General features: G+C 39.5%; 1 protein-coding gene across 23 annotated transcripts in view; it reads left to right on the forward strand.

Annotated features, from left to right (window-relative positions):
- The window catches only part of DLG2 (discs large MAGUK scaffold protein 2), a 2,066,111-nt gene that overhangs the window by 1,787,112 nt on the left and 255,122 nt on the right, over positions 1-23,877 (forward strand). For 2 of the 23 annotated variants that reach the window (XM_082410127.1, XM_082410130.1), the window contains exon 1: positions 19,621-23,236. The exons of 20 other annotated variants lie outside the window; for them this stretch is intronic. In XM_082410127.1, coding sequence (XP_082266253.1) covers positions 23,137-23,236 — 100 coding nt within the window. In that variant the 5' untranslated portion in view covers positions 19,621-23,136. One more of the 23 variants, XM_082410129.1, reaches the window with a different exon arrangement.

A 23,877-nucleotide genomic window follows, 5' to 3' on the forward strand; every position in this document is an offset into this window, starting at 1 on the left:
GCTATATTCTCCACCACCACAAAACTGCCTCTTAACACTCAATTCTGGATGATCTTGCAGACAGCAGAAAGACAAGAGAAAGAAGGCCTCTTTCTTACTTCAGCCTTCTAAAAAAATACAACAGAAGAGCATCTAACAGTGGGAACTCAATTTGTATCATGAACCCTAGCTGGAAGGGAGTCTAGAAAATGTTATATTTAGCTTCCCAGCCTCTGTAGTAACAAAATTCCATAGAAAGAAGTAAGAATAGATGCTGAGGGCTGACTGATCCTACCCACTACCTCATAATAAAAATAGCCAACCTTTACTGAACATTCACTATTTCCTGGGTACTCTACCTATTTTCACTCATGTAATCCCCATAGCAACATGATGAGGTACGTGCTGTTTTTATCTCCAATTTACAGACAAGGAAACAAGCATTGAGGACATAAGCTAGCTTGTCCAGGGTCATATACCTTGTAAGTGGAAGTTCCAGGATTCAAGCCAGGCAATCTAGCTCCATTAACACCTAACCCTCCATGGAATTGCCGTTTATATAATAGCTGATATTTTGTCTTTCATGTAACATCTAACACTTTTCTACTCTTTTATAGACTTAAAAGCACAAAACAATGTACAGTAAGTCCCCTACACACGAACGGGTTCCATTCCAAGGTCGTGTTCATAAGTCCAATTTGTTTGCAAGTCCAACAATGTTAGCCTAGGTACCCAATACAATCGGCTATATAGTACTGTACTGTAATAGGTTTATAATACTTTTCACACAAATAATACATAAAAAACAAACACAAAAAATAAAGAAAACATTTTTAATCTTACAGTACAGTACCTTGAAAAGTACAGTAGTGCAGTACAACAGCTGGCATACAGGGGCTGGCATCGAGTGAACAGGCAAGAAGAGTTACTGACTGGAAGAGGGAGAGGAGGTGGGAGATGGTAGAGCTGAAGGATCGTCAGCAGTAGGAGATGGAGGGCAAGCTGCAATTTCACTCACGCCTGACATTGATGGCACAGGTTCTGGTTCCTTGTTGGATTCAATTCTATCTACCCTCTTGGAAAAACGATCCAGTGATGTCTGGGTAGTGGCTCTTCTTTTCTCATCATAGATGACACGGTAGCACTGGATTGCATCCTGAACGGCTGCTGCAACCTTCGTGTACTGTTCTACGTTCTGGTCCTGTGCCTCAAAAACTAACAGTGCCTCCTCAAATAAAGAAAATCCCCTCGCCACTTCCTGCATCGTGAATCTCTTTGGTTCTTCAGTTACTTCTTCCTCTTGTCGCTCCACTCTCTCAATTATTTTCACTTTTGTTTCCATCATTATCGCCTGGCTTCCTAGCAGTAGCAGCTTACATCACTGCTGCTTTTATGCTTGCTTGCAGACATCCTGGGCTTGAAATAAAGATACCATACTACTGTACTCTATACAGTACTGTACAGTAAAGTACACAAAAGCACAACCACTTGTAAAGGATGCATGCACCCAACAATGTACGCCAGACACATGAACTAGCTTACGTGATCTGACATGCGAACACATGTTCGCATCTTTGAAAGTTCGCAACTTGAAGGTTTGTATGTAGGGAATTTACTGTACAAAAAAATCTTATCTCCCAAGTAGATGGGAAATCTTCATAGGAAATTAAGATATTGTCAGAAAGCTTTAGGGTGAGTATGGAGTTAATATAGGAGGGTTTATAAGGACCTAATGAAACCTAAAAACTTTTGCACAGCAAAGGAAACTATAAACAAGATGAAAAGACAACCCTCAGAATGGGAGAAAATATTTGCAAATGAATCAACGGACAAAGGATTAATCTCCAAAATATATAAACAGCTCCTGCAGCTCAATATTAAAAAAACAAGCAACCCAATCAAAAAATGGGCAGAAGACCTAAATAGACATTTCTCCAAAGAAGACATACAGATGGCCAAGAGGCACATGAAAAGCTGCTCAACATAACTAATTATTAGAGAAATGAAAATCAACTACAATGAGGCATCACCTCACACCGGTTAGAATGGGCATCATCAGAAAATCTACAAACAACAAATGCTGGAGAGGGTGTGGAGAAAAGGGAACCCTCTTGCACTGTTGGTGGGAATGTAAATTGATACAGCCACTATGGAGAACAGTATGGAGGTTCCTTAAAAAACTAAAAATAGAATTACCATATGACCCAGCAATCCTGCTACTGGGCATATACCCAGAGAAAACCATAATTCAAAAAGACACATGCACCCCAATGTTCATTGCAGCACTATTTACAATGGCCAGGTCATGGAGGCAACCTAAATGCCCATCGGCAGAAGAATGGATAAAGAAGATGTGGTACATATATACAATGGAATATTACTCAGCCATAAAAAGGAATGAAATTGGGTCATTTGTAGAGACATGGATGGATCTAGAGACTGTCATACAGAATGAAGTAAGTCAGAAAGAGAAAAACAAATATTGTATATTATCGCATAGATGTGGAATCTAGAAAAATGGTACAGATGAACTGGTTTGCAAGGCAAAAATAGAGACACAGATGTAGAGGACAAACGTATGGACACCAAGGGGGGAAAGCTGGGGGTGGGGGAGGTGGCGGAGGTGGGGGTGTGGTGGTGAGATGAATGGGGAGATTGGGATTGACATGTATACACTAATTTGTATAAAATAGATAACTAATAAGAACCTACTGTATTAAAAGTAAAAGAAAGCTTTAGGGTGAGCATGGAGTTAATATGGGAGGATTTAATCGGATTATCTTATGAGCTTGCATCATTCATTTGTAATAACTTGATAGATAACCTCATCTTTACTAGAGAGCTTGACGTACCATGAGGTCATAAATGGGTGTGGGTTGGCCAGATGGGGAATGTAGAACTATTAACAGTGACAAATTTTTATTATCCAGGGTTACTTCTTATGTACACCTTGTGAATCATAGTTCTTCTTTTACTAGGGCTTCAGACTGTCAGGTTATAATGCAGTCAACTGGGATATAGTTTGGAATAGAGATCTGGGGTTTCTTGACTGAAATTGCATGTAAAAGGGATGGATCTCCCTTGATTATAAAAGAGCAGAACCCTATGATCTTGGCAAGGAAATACTCAGAAGATCAGCTCCTGGATCGAGAGAAAACAACAAATTAAAACAAAACAAAACAAAAAAATTCAAGGGCTCTTTAACTGAGAATCTAACACCACTCCTAGGGTGTATACATTTTCAAAGCTTCCTACCAATTTCTCAACCACTACCAAATACCACTCTAACCTTCTTGGTTTCCTTAACACACTTACACTCACTCTCTTACTCACTGCATCCCTCCCCCTCACCTCATTCATTCTCTCTCTCTCTCTCTCTCTCTCTCACACACACACACACACACACAAAGGTGCATTCACTACTGGGACAACAATTGGGAGGTAAAAATTGATGTGAGTAAAGAGTAGAAGTTTGGTGGAGAAACTTGGGGGTGGGGGCATCCCAGGCAGAAGAAAGGGCATGATAAAAAGTGCCAGAGTCCTAAAGGAGCATGACATCTTCAAGGCATGGTATAGGACTCCAGGTGACTATAGGATTAAGGACAAGAGAGGCAAGCAAGGGGAAATGAGGAGGAAGAAGGTGGTCAATTTAATGAAGAACACTACCACATAAAGGGGTCTCAACTTAATCACAAAGGCAACTAGAAGCCAATGAAGAGCTTTATGCAGGGGACAAACCTGTCCTGATATGAGTTAGAAAAAATAAAACTGGATGCTCTTTCTATAGTTCAGGAGAGAGAGAGATTGAGACCTGATATAAAATAGGGCACTTAAGGTAGAGAAAAGGCAATGGATTGGAGAGAGATTTCTGAAGTAGAACTGACAGAACTTGGGGACCTATTGAATGCAGCAGTTATGAAAAGAGAAAAGAATATTAGAGACTTCTAGGTTAGAAGATTGTGGATGGCAGTTCCATCAGCAGAGACGGATAAAACCACATCATCTATAAAGCAGAAACTAACACACCAGTAAAGCAATTATACTCCAATAAAGATGTTTAAAAAAAAAAAAAAACCACATCATCTTTTGATACAATACAGCTTCTGTTTTATGTTTTGGTGCCTTGGCTGAGAGGCATGTGGGATCTTAGCTCCCCAACCAGGGATCGAACCCACACCCCCTGCATTGGAAGGCAAAGTCTCAACCACTGGACCGCCAGGGAAGTCCCCACATCATCTTTTGAGTCAGTCAAGCTTGCTTTTGAAACTTGAACTGTGGAACTACACATAGATCACTTAACCAACTTAGATTACTAATCTGGCCAAAGTAGGAAGATTACCCTGACCTTGGTTGGATGGATCCATTTATTTTTGGTCATTATTAATGCAGCCAAACATAGACTTATTGACTTACATTTAGTACACGGTCACATAAAACCACAAAGTCACATTGTATTCTGTTTGTGTTGTTTTCTTATCTTTCTCACTAGATTATATGGTACTTTAAGACAGAAATGGAGACTTCTTCATTTACCTAATTTCTGGATGTTCAATGGCGAACATATACATGAAATGTACGTTCGCATTGGCATTATTAATAATAGTTCGAAATCCACTGAAACTTCTCATTTGGAACATTTTTGAACAGGATAGATACTCTGTCCCCATGTCTTTTAGTGTGCAGAGAGCACTGAAAATTTTTCCAAACACTTATTTTCAGAATGCTCCCTCTATTGCACAAGTGCGTTTAAAAAGCAGTTTCTTTCTCACCCACCACTAAAATATCACCTTTACTTTGTACCATGAGGTATAGAGAAGGTGTAATTATTTTTACCATCTTTGTAAAAATTTTCATTGAAGTACAACATACAGACAGGAAGGTATATAAATCAGAAGTGTACTGCGTGTGTTATTATATAGTAAGTACACCATGTAATCCCCACTCAGTTAAGAGATAAGACAGCACCTCTTTGTGCCTCTCCAATTATTACCCTCTGCCTCTTTCCCAAAGGTACCACTATCCTAGCCACTAACACCTTTGATTACTTTTTACCTGGTTTGTGCTTTAAATAAGTAAAATAAATAAAATCATACAGTATGTGTTCTTTGGTATCTGGCTTCTTACATTCAGCTTGATGTTTATGAGGTTCACCCATTCATATAACAGCTCATTCAGTTTTATTGCTATGTAGCATTCCATTGTATGAAATACAGTTCATTTATCGAATCTAATGTTAATGGTCATTTAGGTTATTTCTGGTACTTGACTATTACTGATAATGCTTCTATGCATATTTTTGTACATGTCCGTTCAAGCAAAGGTATATATTTAGGAATGAAATTGCTGGAATATAGGGTATGATTAGTTTAGTTTTAGGAGATATTGCTGAACAGTTTTCCAAAGTGAAAGTGAATTTACAGTTCCATATGAGTTCTTCATCCTCACCAACGCTTGACTTCATCAGTCTTCATTTTAACCATCCCAGTGTGTGTGCATCTGTGTGTGTGTGTGTGTGAGAGAGAGAGACAGTTTATAGAATTGATATTTAATTTCTTGTTTGCAAATAGGTTATAAAACAAAATTAGTTTGAGGTATCCATATTGAACCTAATCATCTTGATCATTAAAAATACCCATATCTACTTAAATGTTTTTTCATTATTTGCTTTGTTTTTACTTTACACCTTTAACACATCAATATAAAATTAAGAAAAAGACAGTTTTGAATAAAATCACAATCTGCTTTACTCAACTAGATATAAAATTTTAGCATTTTATAAATTGTTTTGGTGTTTAAGAGCAAGCATTCTTCACAAAATGCTATTCATTTAAAGAATAATAGCCAATGGGAAAAATTTGTAAAGCCAGCTTTTTCTCATTTTTTACATATGGGGCTGCATTTTATTTTTGTCATTTATTTTGTTTTCTGTTTTGTGCTTTTGGTTCTTTCTGGTTTTCATTTCTCTGTTTACTTGCTCCTGCCTTCCTGTGGTTACCTGAACATTTTTTAGAATTCCATCTTGATTTATCTATAGTGTTTTGGAGTGTATCACTTTGTATAGCTTTTCATTGTTTGCTCTAGGTATTATACTTGATATATAACCCATATATATCATCAAAGTCTACTAGTGTTGACACATTTTTAGTTTGAGAAGTGGAGAAACTTTACCTCCCTTTATAACCCTTCCAATTATAGTATAGTTGTCTTAGCTTTATTCCACGTACATTGAGAACTACATTAAGAATTGTTATAATTTTTCTTCAAATGTCAAACCGAAGTTGGGAAACTCAGGAGAAGGAAAGTGTATCGTATTTGTCCATAATTTGTTCTTATCATGTTCAGGATTCCTTCTTTTATCATTACCTCCTATTTGTAGAACTTTGTCAGTCATTCCTTTAGGGTAGATCTACTGGACTTTTTTCATCTCTGCTCTCTTTCTCTTCTTCTGGCACTCAGATGCCATGAATGTTAGGTCTTTTGTTATAGGGCACATATCTCCAAGGCTCTGTTTTTCGTTTTTTATTTTATTGTGTTCTTCTGGTCTATTTATCTCTGTTGTTCATATTGGATAGTTTCTATTGTTTTTTTAAACCACTTTATTGGGTTATGATTGACATACAAAAAGCTGTAGATAGTTAATATATACAACTTGATGTGAATTTCTATTGTATTATCTTCCAGTTTACCTTGAAGTTTACCTGTCTCTCCATTCTGTGGTTGAGCTCATCTACTGAGTTTTTTAATTTCAGTCATTGTGTTTTTTAGTTCTAAAATTTTCACTTAGTTTTTCTTTCTATCTTCTGTATCTTTGCTGAGACTTTCTATTTTTTCATTTGTTTCAAGCATGTTTATAATTGCTTAATGAAACAATGCAGCTCAATGAAGTTCAGTGGCTACTTTAAATCCTGGCCAGAAACTTCCAACATCTGTATCATCTCAACATTAGTGTGTGTTAATGGTCTTCTCATTCAGTTCAAGATCTTCCTGGTTCTTGGTAAAACGAGCGATTTTGTCTTCATGTGATTGAAACCTGGTTATTTGGGGATGTTATAAGACTCTAGATCTTATTTAAATCTTGTGTTTCAGTAAGCCTCCTCTGACACTGCTCTGGTAGGTGAAGGGGGACCTTTGAATTTCCAGAAGGGGATGGAGTCTAGCTGTATGTGGGCCTCCCAGAGGGTGGGTGTGGGGAAGGGCTCCTTGTTACTCCTGGGTGGGAATGGGATCTCAGGACTCTCCAGTAAGCCTCTTCTGTTACCCTCCCTCCACAGTCAGGGGTAGGGGCACCTCATTACTGCCTGGTGAGGGAGAAAGTCCAGTCGACCCACATGGTCCCCAGAGACACCATGGTCTCCACTTAAACACCAGTGGGGATGAAAAGCCTGGCTTCCCATTCAGCCTTTGTTGCTGATGGTGAAGATGGGGCTGCAGGTTTTTCTTCAGTGTTTGGCTGGAGTAGAGCTGTTATTGCTAGACTGCTCCTTTCCTGGTACTCTGACGAAGGAGGGCAAACTTTTGAGAGGGGCTTTGGTTTGTTTGTTTGTTTGCTTCTGTTGGCATTCCTGGGCTGCTGGCTTTTCCAGCACCCAGTTCTGGAATATACAAGGCAGTAACAGAACCCAGGGAATTCAGCTCTGTGCTGAGTCCCGAGGTCCCTAGCCAGTCTGCTGCTTTCTCTCTACCTTTCAGAGTCTTCTTATATTTTCTTTATATATAACATCCAGAGTTATTAGTTGTAATTAGAGGGAAGAATAAGAAAAAATGTCTACTCCACCTTCCTGAAGAAACCTCATTTTTGTTTAAAATGCAATTTCCCTAATGACTTATGAGGTTGAGGCTGAACCCTTTTCATATGTTTATCAGCTATTGAATATCCTTGATTGTTTCAATTGAGTTCTTTCTCTTTTTCCTTATTGATTTGTAAGAGTAGGTTATATATTCTGGATCAGCTCTTTGTTGGTTATATGTTGCTATGGCTTTCCCTTTAACTCTCCTGGTGATATATTTTGAGAAACAGAAATTCCTAATTTTAATAAAATCAAATTTACCAATCTTTTTATTTATGGTTAGTGGTTTTATATCTCATTTTATAAGTATCTACATTAACATTATGAAGCTATTATATCATCTTCTACAAACTAACCCTAAACCCGAGTGTGTTTATACTAGGTTTGATGAAAAGTGGAAGTTGGGGAGTGGATAAGACAAAGGGTATGAGCTAACTGTAGTAAATTAGGGGAAACTTGACAATGCTTGTTCATTCACATTCCTCTTGGCAACCGTCTGTCTTCAGAGATAAGGATGCTCCAGGTACAGAGAAGGCACCTCTCACGTGAGGGTCTCTAGACCTGCCTCAAGGAAATGTCAGAGAGTCCTTCCCGCCCCTGCCATTTCCTAAACCCCATCATTTAGTATGTGGCATATTTCTGATAACAACTTATCATACACAGGAAAGAAAAGCAAAATTTGGATGCTAATTAAAAAATAAAAATGTATAATTTATTAGGTTTAACACCTCATAAGTACTTTGAACAATATAACCAGTGAATCTCTGTCTAGTACACAAGATTCTTATGCCTACTTTCTAGCTTTTTGCAAAATACTATAAAGATTCTCTAATTCAGATCCTTTTGACTCGGCCCACAAAAACCAATGGGGCACACTCTGGCCCTTCTACTTTGTGAAACTCCCTCTCTTTCTTCAAGTTTCCTTCAGTCCTTAAACATAAGAGAGATGCACTGACAGAAGGACTGAGTGAAAGCTCCAGCAGCAATTCGTATATTGAATATAACACGGCTGGACTTCTGATTTTTAAGAGAAAAAGTTAATATGAATAGAAGCGCTGCTACTTTTTCCCTGACAAGTACATTATCTTATGTACTCCCTGAGCTGTGCTCACCTCCAACACTTTGGCGCTTACACTTCAAACAGTAGGCAACTTTTAAAGGATTTTGAGCAAGACTTGTATATTAAAAGTCTACCCCGATAGCAATAAGGAGAATGGATAGAGTAAAGCAAGGAAGTTACTATCACGGTCCAGTTGAGAGACAATGAAGACACATTATAGTGCAGCTAGACATGTTCTCAGGAAGTAGACTTGACAGGACTTCGTAAATAAGATGGAATGTCCAGGCATTTAGGTGGATGGAGAACGTCTGAGCAGAGCAGATTTCATAGGGATGAGAAAAGTGATGACAACTTTAGTGATAGCTGATGACTTCGAATTCTGTCCTGCTTTGTACAAAGCATAGCTTCCCAGTCTGACTGTATCTCTTTCTGCTTTGAGACAGGGGGAAATTTCAAAGCTTTTCTGCCTAGTGCATTTAAGAAAACACAGCCAACCCTGCTGGACTGTCCTACACAGGTACACTTTGTGTGGACAGTAATGCCAGTGGCCCACATGTGACTAATGTGTGCCTTTAGGGAACAACCCCCAAAGATAAGCCTGCCCTCTTTTAAAATGTAGCAACTAGGAAAAAGAAGTCTTAGCTTTATGCTGCCTATCACATCATTCCCAGGCAGCCTAAATCGCTAAATTATAGCATTAATGTTGACAGTAAATAGTTTTGCTAATGTAGGTTTTGGTAAACATTGTAATGGGAGCTGGCTGGGGTTATAGCTCAGGAGTATATAATTTGTGATAGTGTATGTTTAAACCCCCCAGAAAACACAGACTCTCTGGAATCTGAACTTGATATGAACCTCCTTTTCTCACAGAAAAATCAGAAGGAAGAGAATTGGTATTATCACTAACTTTTTCATAAGTTATTCAATGCCATCTACTCACTCCCTTTACTATCTACTCCTGGGGGCCCTTAATATGGAGCTGGGAAAAGAGGGAATAGAGCAAATGGGGACAGACATGGAAGTGAACAAGAAAAAAGGAAGATTTTGTAGGACAGCATCACTGGAAGAATAAGAGAAGATGGGAAAATTGTAAGTCAACAAGAATACCTCAAGAACTAGTTCAGTTCACCTAGACCTTTTAAGAGATTTACTATGTGTCCAACAGCATAATACAGAAGAAAAATTTAGGACCAGTGTGTAGACATTATGGAAGTAGATGTCAACTCAAAATAAAGAAGAATTTTCTGTCTATGGAATTGTTCAAAAACAGAAAGAACTGTCCTGTATCATAGTGACGCTCCCATAACTTAAGTATGAAAACAGAACTGGGACTTCCCTGGTGGTCCAGTGGTTAAGACTCCGCGCTTCCATTGCAGGGGGCAGGGGTTCGATCCCTGGTCAGGGATGTTCCACATGACACGTGCTGCCGTCAAAAAAAAGAAAAGAAAACGGTTTCAGAGGAGACCGCTGTATTGGATGCAGGTTGACTATCTGACCTCTAGGTAGGAAACCATTTCAAATAGAAGACGCTGAGCATAGTTTTTGTTTAAAATAGAGCTTCTATCAATAACCGTGGCCTTCGGTGGTTAAGGAGCTGCGGTTAGAGACACTAAACCTCACCATTTCTCCTACTCTCCTCTGCTCAAACCATCAACACAGAAAGTGGAACAAAGACGGAAGAGGTGCAGTATGTTCCAAAGAGGAGAGAAGCTTCCATAGGTGAGCCAGCTGCAGTCCTGAAAAGACAACTGTGAAAAGTTGAGGGACAAAAAAGAAGGAAAGACCTCTCCAAGGTCCCTTGACTTATTGCTTAATCAGTTGTGTGGATGTATTTGAGAATGCCCTTATATAGAATACCCAGAGCTTAAAGATCACTGAGTTTGGTCTCTAGAAATTTTCTATAAACAGCATTATTAAACAATCTGCTTTGTAAATTAAATGGCTGCCCTCTTTATTCACTTGGCTCCAGAAATAACAACAGCATACATTTATTGAGTATTCACCAAGTGCTAGGCACTGTTTGAAGTGCTTCAGACAGATTAATATACATAATTCTCATAATAACCCTATGAAGTCATGCCAAGGAGTGAACTGTGTCCTCCCAAAATCCATATATTACAGCCCTAACCCCTAATGTGACAGTAGTTGGAGATGGGGCCTTTGGGAGATGATTAAGTTTAGATGAGGTCATGAGGATAGAGGCCTCATAATGGGATTAGTGCCTTTATAAAATGAGACACCAGAGAGTTTTCTCTCTCTCTCTGTACACACACACTGAGGAAGAGGCTTGTGGGCACAAAGTGAGAAGGCGGCTGGCTGTCTACAAGCCAGAAAAAGAACTCTCAGCAGAAACCAAGCACGCTGGCACCCTGATCTCAAACCTCTAGCCTCCAGAACCGTGAGAAAATACATATCTGTTGTTTAAGCACCCAGTTTATGGCATTTTGTATGGCAGCCTGAGCTGACAAATACAGGTCAGTGCTATTACTATTCCCTTTTCACAGGAGGAAACTGAGGGATGGAGAGGTATCTTGCCCAAGACAGCTAGTGACTGGAAGAACTAAGATCCAAATCCAGATAGGCTACATCCAGAGCCTTTGCTCTTTACCACAGTGATCTACTACCAACCTGTAATGCATGTGTACTTACTACCTTTAGTTTCCCAAGTGTTTCCCAAGTTATTTCATGAACTAGTTTAATCGTTCTTCACAACACTGTCCTATTTTTGTAGATGAGAAAATTGACAGATTAAGTGAAATGGCCAAGGAGAAAACTCCAGGGATCAAGAAAACGAAGAGTAGATTAAAGGCAGCTAGTAGTTTTCTGAACTGAGATTGCATGAATGTCATGAGATCATGTATATCCACCACCTAGAATGATGCCTTATATAAAGAAGGTACTAAATCCATTATTGAGTGTCAAATAAATGGATCAAAATGTGATTTGAAACCCCAAAGTCATAGCAGTGCTAAGTAAAAAAGAAACTTTTTTCCTAATCATGAGTTTATTAATTTATTCATTGTTTTATTAATCATTTATTTAACAATTATGTAGAGGGGTTGACTATGGACCAAGCATACGGTTCTATTTGTTATCCTTTTACAATCGGTGTTCTCTGAGACAGTGCACTTTGAAATACCTTGCCACTGAATATGTTGGTACTTGAAATGCAACTTAAGTAGGTAATACATCTTTTAGATTCAAGAGAATGGGAGAGAAAAGCATAGATCCAAGAGAGGAGAAAGACTTATACCATTAATAAAAGCATGGTTTAAAATAACAGAATCAATCAATATGAAAGTTCATTTCTCAACAAACCCTCTCATCTTTTTATGTCTGATTAATTTATTTTCTTCTGCTCCATCCACTTTTTCTTCATGAGAATTAGTATTTTCGGTAGGAAATTGTAGGAGTACAGTGAAAGTAGTTCCATATATAATTCTTCTGATAAAAGTGTTGTATTAACTTTATTCCAGCCCCACACCTAAATCTGGGAAGTAATGAAACATTCCCAGCATCACTGTAGCATCTCTCTTCTAAATCTTGTTCTAAATCCCATTCTGAAGAGGCATTGCTTCCACGGCCTGATCTGTTTACTTACTTTTATCCAAGCAGGTCTGGTTTCAGGGACCCTACAATGTGGTCCACCACTTAACTGCAAAATGAGATTTTGCACTTGTATTTTATTTCACTTAATAAAATGATGCTTGTAGATGGACTATTTTGCTTTTTGAGTTATGTAGATATCATGGACTTGTACCACCCACAGTGTCCCAAATTCCAACATGCACAGATGCTTAGTAAACTGAACACCACCATCTATAGAGAAGTAATTAGTCAGCATCAGGTCTCACTGGAATCACTTTACTGCACTCTGATCTACCCTTAAATTGTTGTCTTTTCTCTACATCATGAGCTAACCGAAGCCGTTTTTCAAATTTGGATACTTCTTTTTTCTTCTTCTTCTTTAGAGCAATACTTCAGCTTAACTGCCTGGAGAAGAAATGGGCACTTAAAAGAGCAACCGCATTTTCAAAAATAGATGAAGTAAAAACAGAGTAACAAATCATACACACAGTTGATTTCTGTTGCTAGGATGTTTCAGCCTCTCTGTTTTATTTATTAACCAATGCTGTCTGCAGAGAGAAATAGGACCTTTGAGAGAAACGTTGGAAACTATAAGGCCAAATGCCAGTCAAACAAATAAATAGCCAACCTTGCCAAGTAAAGAGGGTCCAAAATCTCTGTCTCTAGAAAAGATTTCACGTCTGAAAACACCTTTCAGAACAGGTGCATAAAGCTGCCCAAACTTGGTCAGACCATTTGGCTAACTAGTGAGTATGTTGCGTTTTAGGAATAATAATAAAAACAATAATATAATAATAATAATAATAACATTATATAGTATTCTGTTCCTCTTTGAGGACACTGAGAGGCAGAAAATCTGTCATCTGGCTCAGGGCACGTGGCCAGGCAGTGGAAGATCTGAGTCTTGAACTAGGGCAGTTTGGCTCAAGTCTTTGATCTTAACAAATACACTATGCTGCTCCTTCTGTGAAAATCAAGATCTCAGAGTGGCAGAGGCTGGAGTTATTAAAATAACACTATTTAGCTTGAACCATATGAAAGTGCCAATATCTGACAGTTTTTGACCTAACAAATCTGTAATTTTATATTGTTCAACCTCACAGTAAGTAAAACAAGTGACTAAGCACATACTTGTAAAACTTTTGCTCTGGATCAGGCTCTGTGTTCTGGGGTGTACCTGGAGTCTGAGTGATTTGAAGGCAGAGGAAGAGAATCTGGAGAGCTGAGTTGTTGTCCAAGTACCTTTGCTAACCTTGATTAGTCAATTCATATGCCTGGACCTCAGTCTTTTCATCTGTAAAATGGGTGAATCTCACATTTTTTAGACTTCAGGCCACTTAGTCCAAAAACAATGTATGTCTCATTTATCCCCATCACTCTCAATTTCCAGTGGCAAACAAACCTGCTGGCAATGAAGAATGTGACTGTAAAAACAAATCGTGGGTGTGGGGAGGATTATGTTTACATAGGCTTTAGTAATAGGTATATGTTTATCCCTATGTAGAGATGATTTATCTTTGAGTATATATATATATATATATGTATATATATATATGTATATATACATATATATATACATATATATATATATCTTGCAGCCTAATTATTAGAAAATGTTAAGCCAAAATATATTTAATGTAAATTATGTATTTGCATTAAATATGTTTTGTATATGCAAAGGGTTGACAAAATTATTAATAACAAATAGAAGAGTTAATGATAAAACTAAATTTATAATTAAAAGCAAGAATAGTACTAAGTGACAGTGATGACAAACTCAAGAAAACATGGAAGATGCAATGGCTTTTTAAAAAACAACTTGCCCTCAAATTTCAGAATTTACACCTCTCTGCCTGTACAGTAGAAGATGTGTAACATAGCCAAACACCATATGGCAGCTAGCTCCCCTGGAGGAATGCCAAACTAAAGTGCTTAATAAATTCTCATAATGCACTAATTTGAGTACCAAATTAATGATCCTTCATAATTCACTCAGCAGTTACTGGTCAGCAGCTCTTGGTTGAATGTGAAAATGAGTACGTTTGAAATTGCAAAAGAGCCTGTGCTTATGTGGCATGATTGTGATACCCTCACCTTCCGTTCCTAATTCTCTCCAGTTGGCCAATGTTAATATTCAACTTTTGTTGTTGTTGTAAGCCCCAGCTTACAACAAGAAATACATTTACTCTAAAACTCAAGGATACACATACACAAAGTTGCCTCTTATATTGGTGCAGTTCGAGCCCTACACAAAGGTACTAGGACAAGCAGGGGAAATGGGGCTAATACTTAGGCCAAATTCTGTGCACCTTGTAGGATGCCCTAGTGTGTATGTATGACAAATATGCATAAATATATTAATATATATACATAACTGCACACAGGCACCCACAATTAGAAAATTGAAATTTAGATTTTCGAACACTCTTACTATGTGCAATACCCTCTGATACTTTCTACTCTATTTTTTTATAAGGAAAATATGGATCATGATATACTAAGTTGATTTCACAACTCTCTTATGGGTTGTGATTTGTAATTTGAAAAACACTGCTCTTAAAGAATGCTGTCCAGATACGAGTTCACCGTGACCTCCACAGAGAGCGTAGGAGCTTCTTTTTTTCTGTCTTAGAGACCCAGAAGTGAGATCTTCCCTCTTTAAAAACGAACAAACAAAAGCACATTTGGAATTTCCTTGGATGATTGGGTTTGAAGCTGTGGACTATAAGAAGAGATGGTGGGTACTGGGGATAGCCTGGAGGAAAGAAGTGATGGCAGTGCAAGAGGAGGAAGGAGCTGAGAGAGTAAGTGGCAGTCCTCCAATGTCTGAGTAGCTACCAGGGTAACCAGATGTTGGAGGGACTAGACATTTATCTATGACCCTTAGGGACAGACAATCATTCAATCAGCCTGAGTATTTATTGAGTAGCAGCTAGTTGCCAGCTTCTGTGCTAAAGACTGCAAAGTAGAAAAATAATAGCAACTGCAGTCAGGTAATCTTCATGCAAAGAAACTCTGCTTTTCTAATAACGTGACAGTTAAGCATGCCTGATGGCTAAAACAGACCTGTAGAGATATGATCCACAGTATCGAGAGATGATGAATTTTGTTAAGTTCTGTTGAGTGGCTTTTGTGACTCATATAGCCCCTTGTTTACCAAGGTTGTCATTTGATATCAATTTCTAAATACTTCTAAGCATTCACTTCTGTGTAGAAAGTGGTTCAGTTATGGAGAAGCAGATGCCATCAGAAGGTGAGCTGCAAGCTTACCAACCCAGCCAAAACTTGTCCCAAGGCTGACCTTCCCCCATTCTGCTCCCCAGATGAAACATGAAACTATACGGGAGCTTCCATATGAACTTTTAAAAAGCCTTTTTAGAATTCTAGCTTTAGAAATTTTTTTCCCAAGAAAAATCATTACGCTTTCCTTTTATTTTAGATTATTCAATTTGCAGGAAAGCACACATGGTAATGAATACATAAATCTCAGTTTTTCATTAAGTCTGAGTAATACAGTCTTGGTTTTACTACATTTGGGCTCTCACCAATCTCTTTCAAACTCCAAAATAAATCCATTAGAAGCTGTGATCCCCATCAATTCACTGTATTGAAAATTCAATGTTAAAGCTTGTTGGAGGTGATCTGTGGGTTTATTATTAATATGTTGAAGCTACAGAGAAACATATTTTGGCTCAATATAAAATGAATTTTCTAAGTGTAAGAGCTACCTTGGTAGGTAAGAAGTTCCCCAGTGTATGAGACGTTCAAGAATAGTTGAAGGTCACCTGGTCTGGTTGGAGTGAGGGGAGAGATGTTACACAAAATTATCTTTGAACTCTTTACCAATCTTGAGATAGAATGTTTCAATTAAACAATGACTTCACCAAGCCTTAACTGGGTTCTTTTCCAGAAAAGAGCTTTCTGTACCTGCCTTCTGAAATCACATCCCAAAATGCAAAATGACTTTCTCCTTAAATGACGTTTTTTTTTCCCTTTAAATTAATTAATTAATTTATTTATTTTTGGCTGTGTTGGGTCTCCGTTTCTGTGCGAGGGCTTTCTCTACTTGTGGCGAGCGGGGGCCACTCTTCATCGTGGTGCGCGGGCCTCTCACTGTCGCGGCCTCTCTTGTTGCGGAGCACAGGCTCCAGACGCGCAGGCTCAGTAATTGTGGCTCACGGGCCCAGTTGCTCTGCGGCATGTGGGATCTTCCCAGACCAGGGCTCGAACCCGTGTCCCCTGCATTGGCAGGCAGATTCTCAACCACTGCGCCACCAGGGACTTATTATAAAAGAATTGTTTAGATCTAAATTAAGCTGTAAGTGCCATTTGGTCTCTTCTGACAACATTGCCACAGCCCAGCAAAATCAAATGATTAACAATAAGTTACTAATCATAACAATAATTACTGCTAATAATATCAAATGATGTACTAACAACATCAAATTATGTACTAATAACATCAATTGTTCTTAAATAGTTAACATTCACTGACTATTGTGTGGCAAACACTGCGCTGCTTTAATGACACGAATTTAGTGATAACCTATCAGGTGGTACAACTCTTATTCTCATTTAGCAGATAAGAAAACTTCATATGTTAGGAAGATTACATAACTCAGAGGGTCACTAGGTTGAGGCAGAACCAGAATGTAAAGCCAGTGAGTATGCTAACTCCAGAGAATAAACTTATAACCACTAGTCTACATATAATGACTATTATTTAGGTGTTTCTGACCCTTGCTAATATGTTTAGTCTTCTAAATTACTTGGGAATATCATATACATTGTTGCTTAAATATCCAATTTAAAATTTGAAGTATTGTATCACAAATTTTCTACAATGGGGCAATGTTAAGGAATTTATAATACATCTACTCAGTAAATGTTTTTTTTTTTCTTTTTTCTTGGCCACCCCGCATGGCTTGTGGGATCTTAGTTCCCTGACCAGGGATCGAACCCACGTCCCCTGCATTGGAAGCACAGAGACCTAACCACTGGACCACCAGGGAATTCACTCAGTAAGGTTTTAAAGAATCATTAAGGAATTTCCCTGGCAGTCCAGTGGTTAAGACTCCAAGCTTCCACCGCAGGGGGCGCAGGTTCAATCCCTGGTGTTGGGAACTAAGATTCCACATGCTCTGTGGCATGGCCAAAAAAAAAAAAAAAAAAAAAGAATCATTAAAATGCTCTGGCCAAGGAGCTGTTAAAACACAGGAAAATGTGTACAGTATACAGCATATGAAATAGTAAAGTGCAAATTTTTTTGTGCAGTGTGATCTCAACTTTGTTAAAAAAAATTCATAGAAGGAACTAAACAAAGCACTCTCAATGATTGACCCTGGGTGGTAATATCTATTTTGTCCTAATATTTTTTCTTTAAATAAAACTCGTGTTTTTTTCCATCATGAATTTGTATTGTTTCTGCAATTTAAAAAAAAGTTTTGTTTTTTTTTATAGTTTATTTTATTTATTTTTGGCTGCGTTGGGTCTTTGTTGTTGCGCGTGGGCTTTCTCTAGTTGCAGTAGCAGGGGCTACTCTTCCTTGCAGTGCGTGGGCTTCTCACTGCAGTGGCTTCTCTCGTTGCGGAGCACGGGCTCTAGGCACGCGGGCTCCAGTAGTTGTGGCATGTGGGCTCAGTAGTTGTGGCTTGCAGGCTAGTCCAGGCTCAGTAGTTGTGGCACACGAGCTTTGCTGCTCCGCAGCAAGTGGGATCCTCCCAGACCAGGGATCGAACCTGTGTCCCCTTCGTTGGCAGGCGGATTCTTAACCACTGCGCCACCAGGGAAGCCCTGTTTTGTTTTATTTTTGGTTTTAAAAAGCAATTTAATTCTCAGATACAAGTTGCATGGTTTCTGATCTGACATTATGGTATATAAAGTATCATGCTGTCTCTTCTTAAATGAAGATATATTTAAATGGTCATATGTTCATTTAGCAGTAAGTGAATCTGTATAGAAATGGACAACTCAGCTTCACTGTAAAACACCCAATTATTAAGGTGCGTAAAATATGCTGATTCTATTTTGCCCAGAATGGAGTCTAAAGGCTCCGAAGCTGCACTGAATTGACTATTGCTGAATTCCTTATCAGTAGCATTGAAAAGGATGATCCTGTGTTTTTCAGCTCAAGACTGGTTGGGCTGGTTTGGAGAACTTAATGCAAAGTGATGTGCTATATAGTCAATTTTGGCAAGTCCTTCTAAGTGTAAATCGTCCCCAGGCCCCAGGGTGTCATGCCCAGCTTCAGGGGCTAAGGAAGTATAATTCCTGTATGAGTAAGCATGATTAACCTGGGGAGGATTGGGGTGTTTCTTTTTCAGGAAGGCTTGGGCTGTCCCACACAGACGTTGTTATCGTTTGACATATGATTTTGGAAAACTCTACCTTCCTTCGAGTTTTCATTAATTGTCACTTAAGTGCCTCCCGAAACTTATGCCTAATAAGTCACCTTTCCTTTTCTGGCTTTGGATTTGAATGGAAGTTACCCAGCATTAGACTTTGTATTTAGAGACATTTTCAGAATAACTTGTTAATACTACCCTTTATAGCACTGAGTGAATAAGACTAGGGCAAAACATCAGGAGAATTCAAGCCTTCTAACTTTGCCTGCTAAACAGTTGATGCACAAGAAAGATATGCTTATACACCCCTCTCCTGGGTGGAACTGTTTCTAACCTAGCATTGTCTAGAATAATTTATTAAGAGATCTTCACAGTACAGTAACCTGGAAGCTACCTACCTAGAAGTTACGATTATCCTTACATTGTAGAAGGAAAGAACCAAAACCAGGGCAACAGTGTTCTACTGACCTTAACTTACGTCTGGGCAAAGTAACTGTGTGGTACTACTTTGCCACCACCGATATACACGCTCTGAAGTTCCCGTTCAGTTCAGTTTTAAAGTGGAGGAACCAGATGTGTTCCCAGAAACGGAATCTGTTTCGTGGAGGAGGAGAGTCTGTGATTCAGGCTTAAGCCAAGGGCGTTGCCATTCTGACACAGGCCATTACGGAAAGTAAGGTAGGCATGGTTCCTTGCCCCAGAGCTGTCAGATGCGTCCAGGGATTTGTGCTGAGTTTCTCATGATTCAGTCAAACCAGGCCAACGGAAATGCTGCACTGGGTATTAGCAGTTGTACCTTCAGCAGAGCAAGGATCCAAAACATTTCAGGATCATGTGAGAAATACTGGAATACGAGGTATGTAGAAGGTGCTGTGGGAATAGCAGGGTGGTCATGAACCCAGTCTGAGGAGTTCAGGATTCCCAGTGGCAGCAGTGTCTGAAGGTGTATTAGAAGAATGAACAGAGTCAGTGGACAAAAAGGAAGAAAGCGCTAGCTGTGCAAAGCCACCAGTTCTCCAGGAAGAAGACAGTGAGAAGACAGGCTATCAATCAGGAGAGCAAGTTTGTGGAAGGAGTAATGTGCTTCACTGAGAACATGGGCTTTATGCTGTAGTTGATGAGGTGTCAGCAAAAGATTTTAATGGAGGAGAGACCACATCGGTTGACCATTTTAGAAAGAGATTTCTGACTGCTGGTGTGGCTAATGCATTGAGAGAAGGTAAGATTAGAGGGAGGGAACCAATTTAGAGAGAGCCTCATTCATGGCAATGACAGTGGTGACAAAGAGGGACTACATACAGACTAGAGAGACAGTTTGGATGTAGAATTGATGGGATTGATTAATACCTCATTAGATGTGGAATCAAGGCTTGAGGCTGAAGTTTCTAACTTAGATCACTGGGAGGACGATGATGGCAAGGGATAAAGGCTATATGCCCTCTGAAATCCATGATTTTGTCTGAAATCTTCTCAAAACTATAGTATGAGTTCCACTGTATAATAGTTCTGTTGCATCTGACATTTGTACCAAATTTTTAACTTTCCAGAGCACTTCCTCTTGTTTGATCTCATTAAATATGCATTTTGACAGATGAGAACACCAAGTGTAAGTGATTTGACTGAAAGCATCCAGTTGGATTTGGCTGAGGTGGGACTAGAATCCAGTCTCCAGTCCCCCTAGTCTTAAGCTTTAAATCAGATCCCAAATCTGATAGTCTTGCATTCTGGACCCCTCACCCTTTTTTCTATTTTGCATAGAAGATACTAGAATTGGAAAGACTTTTGAATAGAAGAGGAAGCTGGAAGCTTTGGAAAAGCCACAAAGAAATCTTGGGAGCTTTTGGGGAGGGTGAGGCAGCCAGCAGATGGGCAAAGGGAAGCAAATGACAATGAGCATTCCAGGCCTCCCTGATGTCAGAGTTTGGCATCACTCATAGTACAAAGGCATCCTGTTGTACTAGTATCCCTATAAACCTCATTTCTGCAAACCATATGAGCCCTGGGAGGTGGGGAATGGAAGGTGGGAGGGACCAGCTGGTAATGGCTGTGAATGACAATGACAGTGGTCTCTACTCAGGATGGTCCCTGGGTCCCTGAAGTCTGTTCAGAGGGTCCAGTGTGGCTTACTAATCAGCATTACACTCAAAATTTGTCCCCAGGCAGTCTCAACCAGGGAATAAGTACGTTGGGTGAGATTTTCTATGCAGAGGCTCTAAAATAAACCCGTTCAGTTTGAAAGTGGAATCTCAACCTCAGTGAGCAGAGGAAATGGAGAGCCTTGGTCCTTGCGAACCAGAATTTCTCTATTAGAAATAATAATTTTGTGATGGTGGGAGAGTCGTTTTGCAATTATCTCCCGTCCATGTTGGTGATTGGGAAGATGCAAAACACCTGTCTTAGACAAGGTAGACATTTGTGGGCAGGAAGAGAGTTTTCATCTGTAGGGGTCTTACTGTCTGTTTCTAGGAGCCAAAAGGGGCAATGTTTCAGGATGCCTGGAGAGAGAAAGAAAGAGAAAGAGAGGATTCTTGATGAAAACTCCTCAATGCACTGTGTTTTTAGGCGGATGTGCTCTCTCACAGGATGTGCAACAACTGACTTGCCTCAGTGATAGACCCCCACTTGTGGGTGACTGCCTTGGAAATGGTGGTCAAATAATGGTGCTTAATAGAGACAAGTTCTGTGATTGAACAGCCCCCATCCTTCTGGGGATTTCATTGATTATCTGTCTCCCTGCCCAGATTCCTAGCTCCAGCCTCAGGGACTCATCTGATTTCAGCCTGCTCCCTTGCATCTAGAACTATGATGGACAGTCAATATTAATTGTTTACAAATGAGCAAAGTACTGCTTTTAAGGAAAAAAATTTTTACTTTTTCCCTAATGTTTTTGTGTGGGGAGGGAGAGAAATTTATACAGAAAAATACACTTTTACACCCATAGGTGTGCTTTAAACAGACCTTGTTTTATTTTATGACCCAACCTAAAACCTCTGAGACTCCCACAGCTTTCAAGCCCATCAAGGCAGCCATTCCATCAAGACCAGTTAGAAGTGTCAGTGATAATCCCATTTTATCCCTGAAAACCACTTTGAACATTTAAAAATTTCCAAGCAATTGAGACAATTCAACCCCTCAGTTCTGTTTTCCTAGTGATGATTTGTTTCTGATGAACATGTTTTCAACTGATTTTTTAAATAAAACATTTACACTGAAATGACTCCCTGTCTTAGGTGAGCTTGATTGATTCCTATTAGAGTTTAAAAAAAAAATCATAGTATTTTCTAGCCTGTGCACTTTAAGTTTAATAAATGAAATAACAGGGAGAAAGAGTAGGTGGTTACCATGGTGACCATAACATCTGATTTGAGTAGCAACAGAGAGGGCAGGGAAACAGTGCCATATTCAACTGAATTGTAATGATGATCAATAGTTGAGAGAGGAAATTTAAATGTCTGGGCTCCACTTAGCAACTGATCGATCAGTCAACACATGAATAGCAGTATCTACACCTTAGCTTCACATGCATATACCGTACAGATCAAAACAGAAAGAAAATTGCAGTCTACATGAAAATTAAGAATCCTTAAGCATATTTGGAAAATGCTTTTAGGTAAGAATAAAAATCATCCTAATTTCCAAATTTTAGCTATTCATCCTCGGAATATCAAGATAAGTTTAACCTACAAGGTCTTGATGTTGACAGTAGGGGATTTCCAAGTTTAATAGAAATGAAAACAGGGGTTGATTTCTCAGACTTAGGGAACATAGTTTCTCGACTTGGTGTTGCCACCCAAAAGGTGAAATTAAAAGTTCTACATCCCTAAACTATCCCTTTTTGAATACTCTTCCTGCCTAAAGGCTGATGTAAGCAGGCATTTCCTGGCCTGGGGGAACCAGCAGATTCCAGCCTGCCAGCTGAAGAATTAACTCTACAGTGTGAATAACTTTGTTTACTCTCTTCTACATTTTAAAAGAAGATACTGGACTAACACTTCAGTGTTGGAATTTCAAACACCCGGGGCTAAGCTGGAGGGTGGGATGGGATTTGGGGGTAAGAAGTCTTCCTGGATCCCTTCAGCAGACTCCCCAGGCAGGCGTCCACGTCCACCACCTTTCCAGTGCTAAGGCGCTTTTAGCTGAGAAGAGAAAGAGAGAGAGGTGAGTGAAACAGTCAACCTCTGGAAAGTGATTTGTTCCTGCTTTTAAAAGGGTGGAATGGAGAAAGTAATCCCGTCTCTTAAATTGGCCCTTTTGTGTTGCAAAGCATCTCAAACTAGCTCTGCCACTAGCCTGAGAAGGTGGCCCCACCTGCTTCACTCCTCGGAGGCTTTGGCCCCAACTCAAGAGCACTGGGAGTGGGTGCTGGCAGGCGGAGTTGATGCACCGTAGACTCAACCAGGAAGAGGGGAGCAGAGCTGAATTTGGGAAGCAGCTGCCTGCTATGCTGAAAACCTCTGGAAACCGGCTAAGGAGCTGTGGTGAGAATCATGCTGCTTTTCTCAGACCCATTTCTCTTGACAGACCAGTGGGGAATTGTGGCCAAGAAAATGGAAAGAGGATGGCAGAGTCCCCTCCTCTTCCCTCCCTAGAACCGCAATGCCTGCCTTTTCTTAGCGCCCACAGCTTGCAGGCATCTTCTTAAGGCTGCTCTGTTTTCTTGTCTGTTGCTGTCTATGCTCTGGGGGGATAAGAATCGGTGAATTTTTCTCTTCCGCCGCCTCAGTTCCGCCCTCAAACCACACTCCAAGAGTTTGATTCACCACTGGCCTCTTCATAATAAACCTGCCTCATGTGAGCTGCTGGACTGTTGATACTGTATATTACAGAAGAGATTTAAGAATGTGAAATTCTTGCCGCTGACTTAAGTGGGTTCCAGAAATGCCTGAATCCACATTGATTTCAGATCAGATATTTGATGTGTGCAGGTTCTGTACGAATAGTCAGAGCCTGCTGAGGGACAGGATAGTTCTATGCAGGGAGGCAGGTTTATGGGTCTGAAAGGACCGATAGACTGAGGGATTGATTCCCACTCTCACCAATTATAAGCTATGTAACCTTGGGAAACCACTGAACTTTGTGCCTTCAGTTTTCTCATTTGTAACATAGAAATTATTTCACT

The sequence above is a fragment of the Balaenoptera physalus genome, assembly GCF_965194825.1.
Source record: "Balaenoptera physalus genome assembly, chromosome: 10".
Lineage (NCBI taxonomy): Eukaryota > Metazoa > Chordata > Mammalia > Artiodactyla > Balaenopteridae > Balaenoptera > Balaenoptera physalus.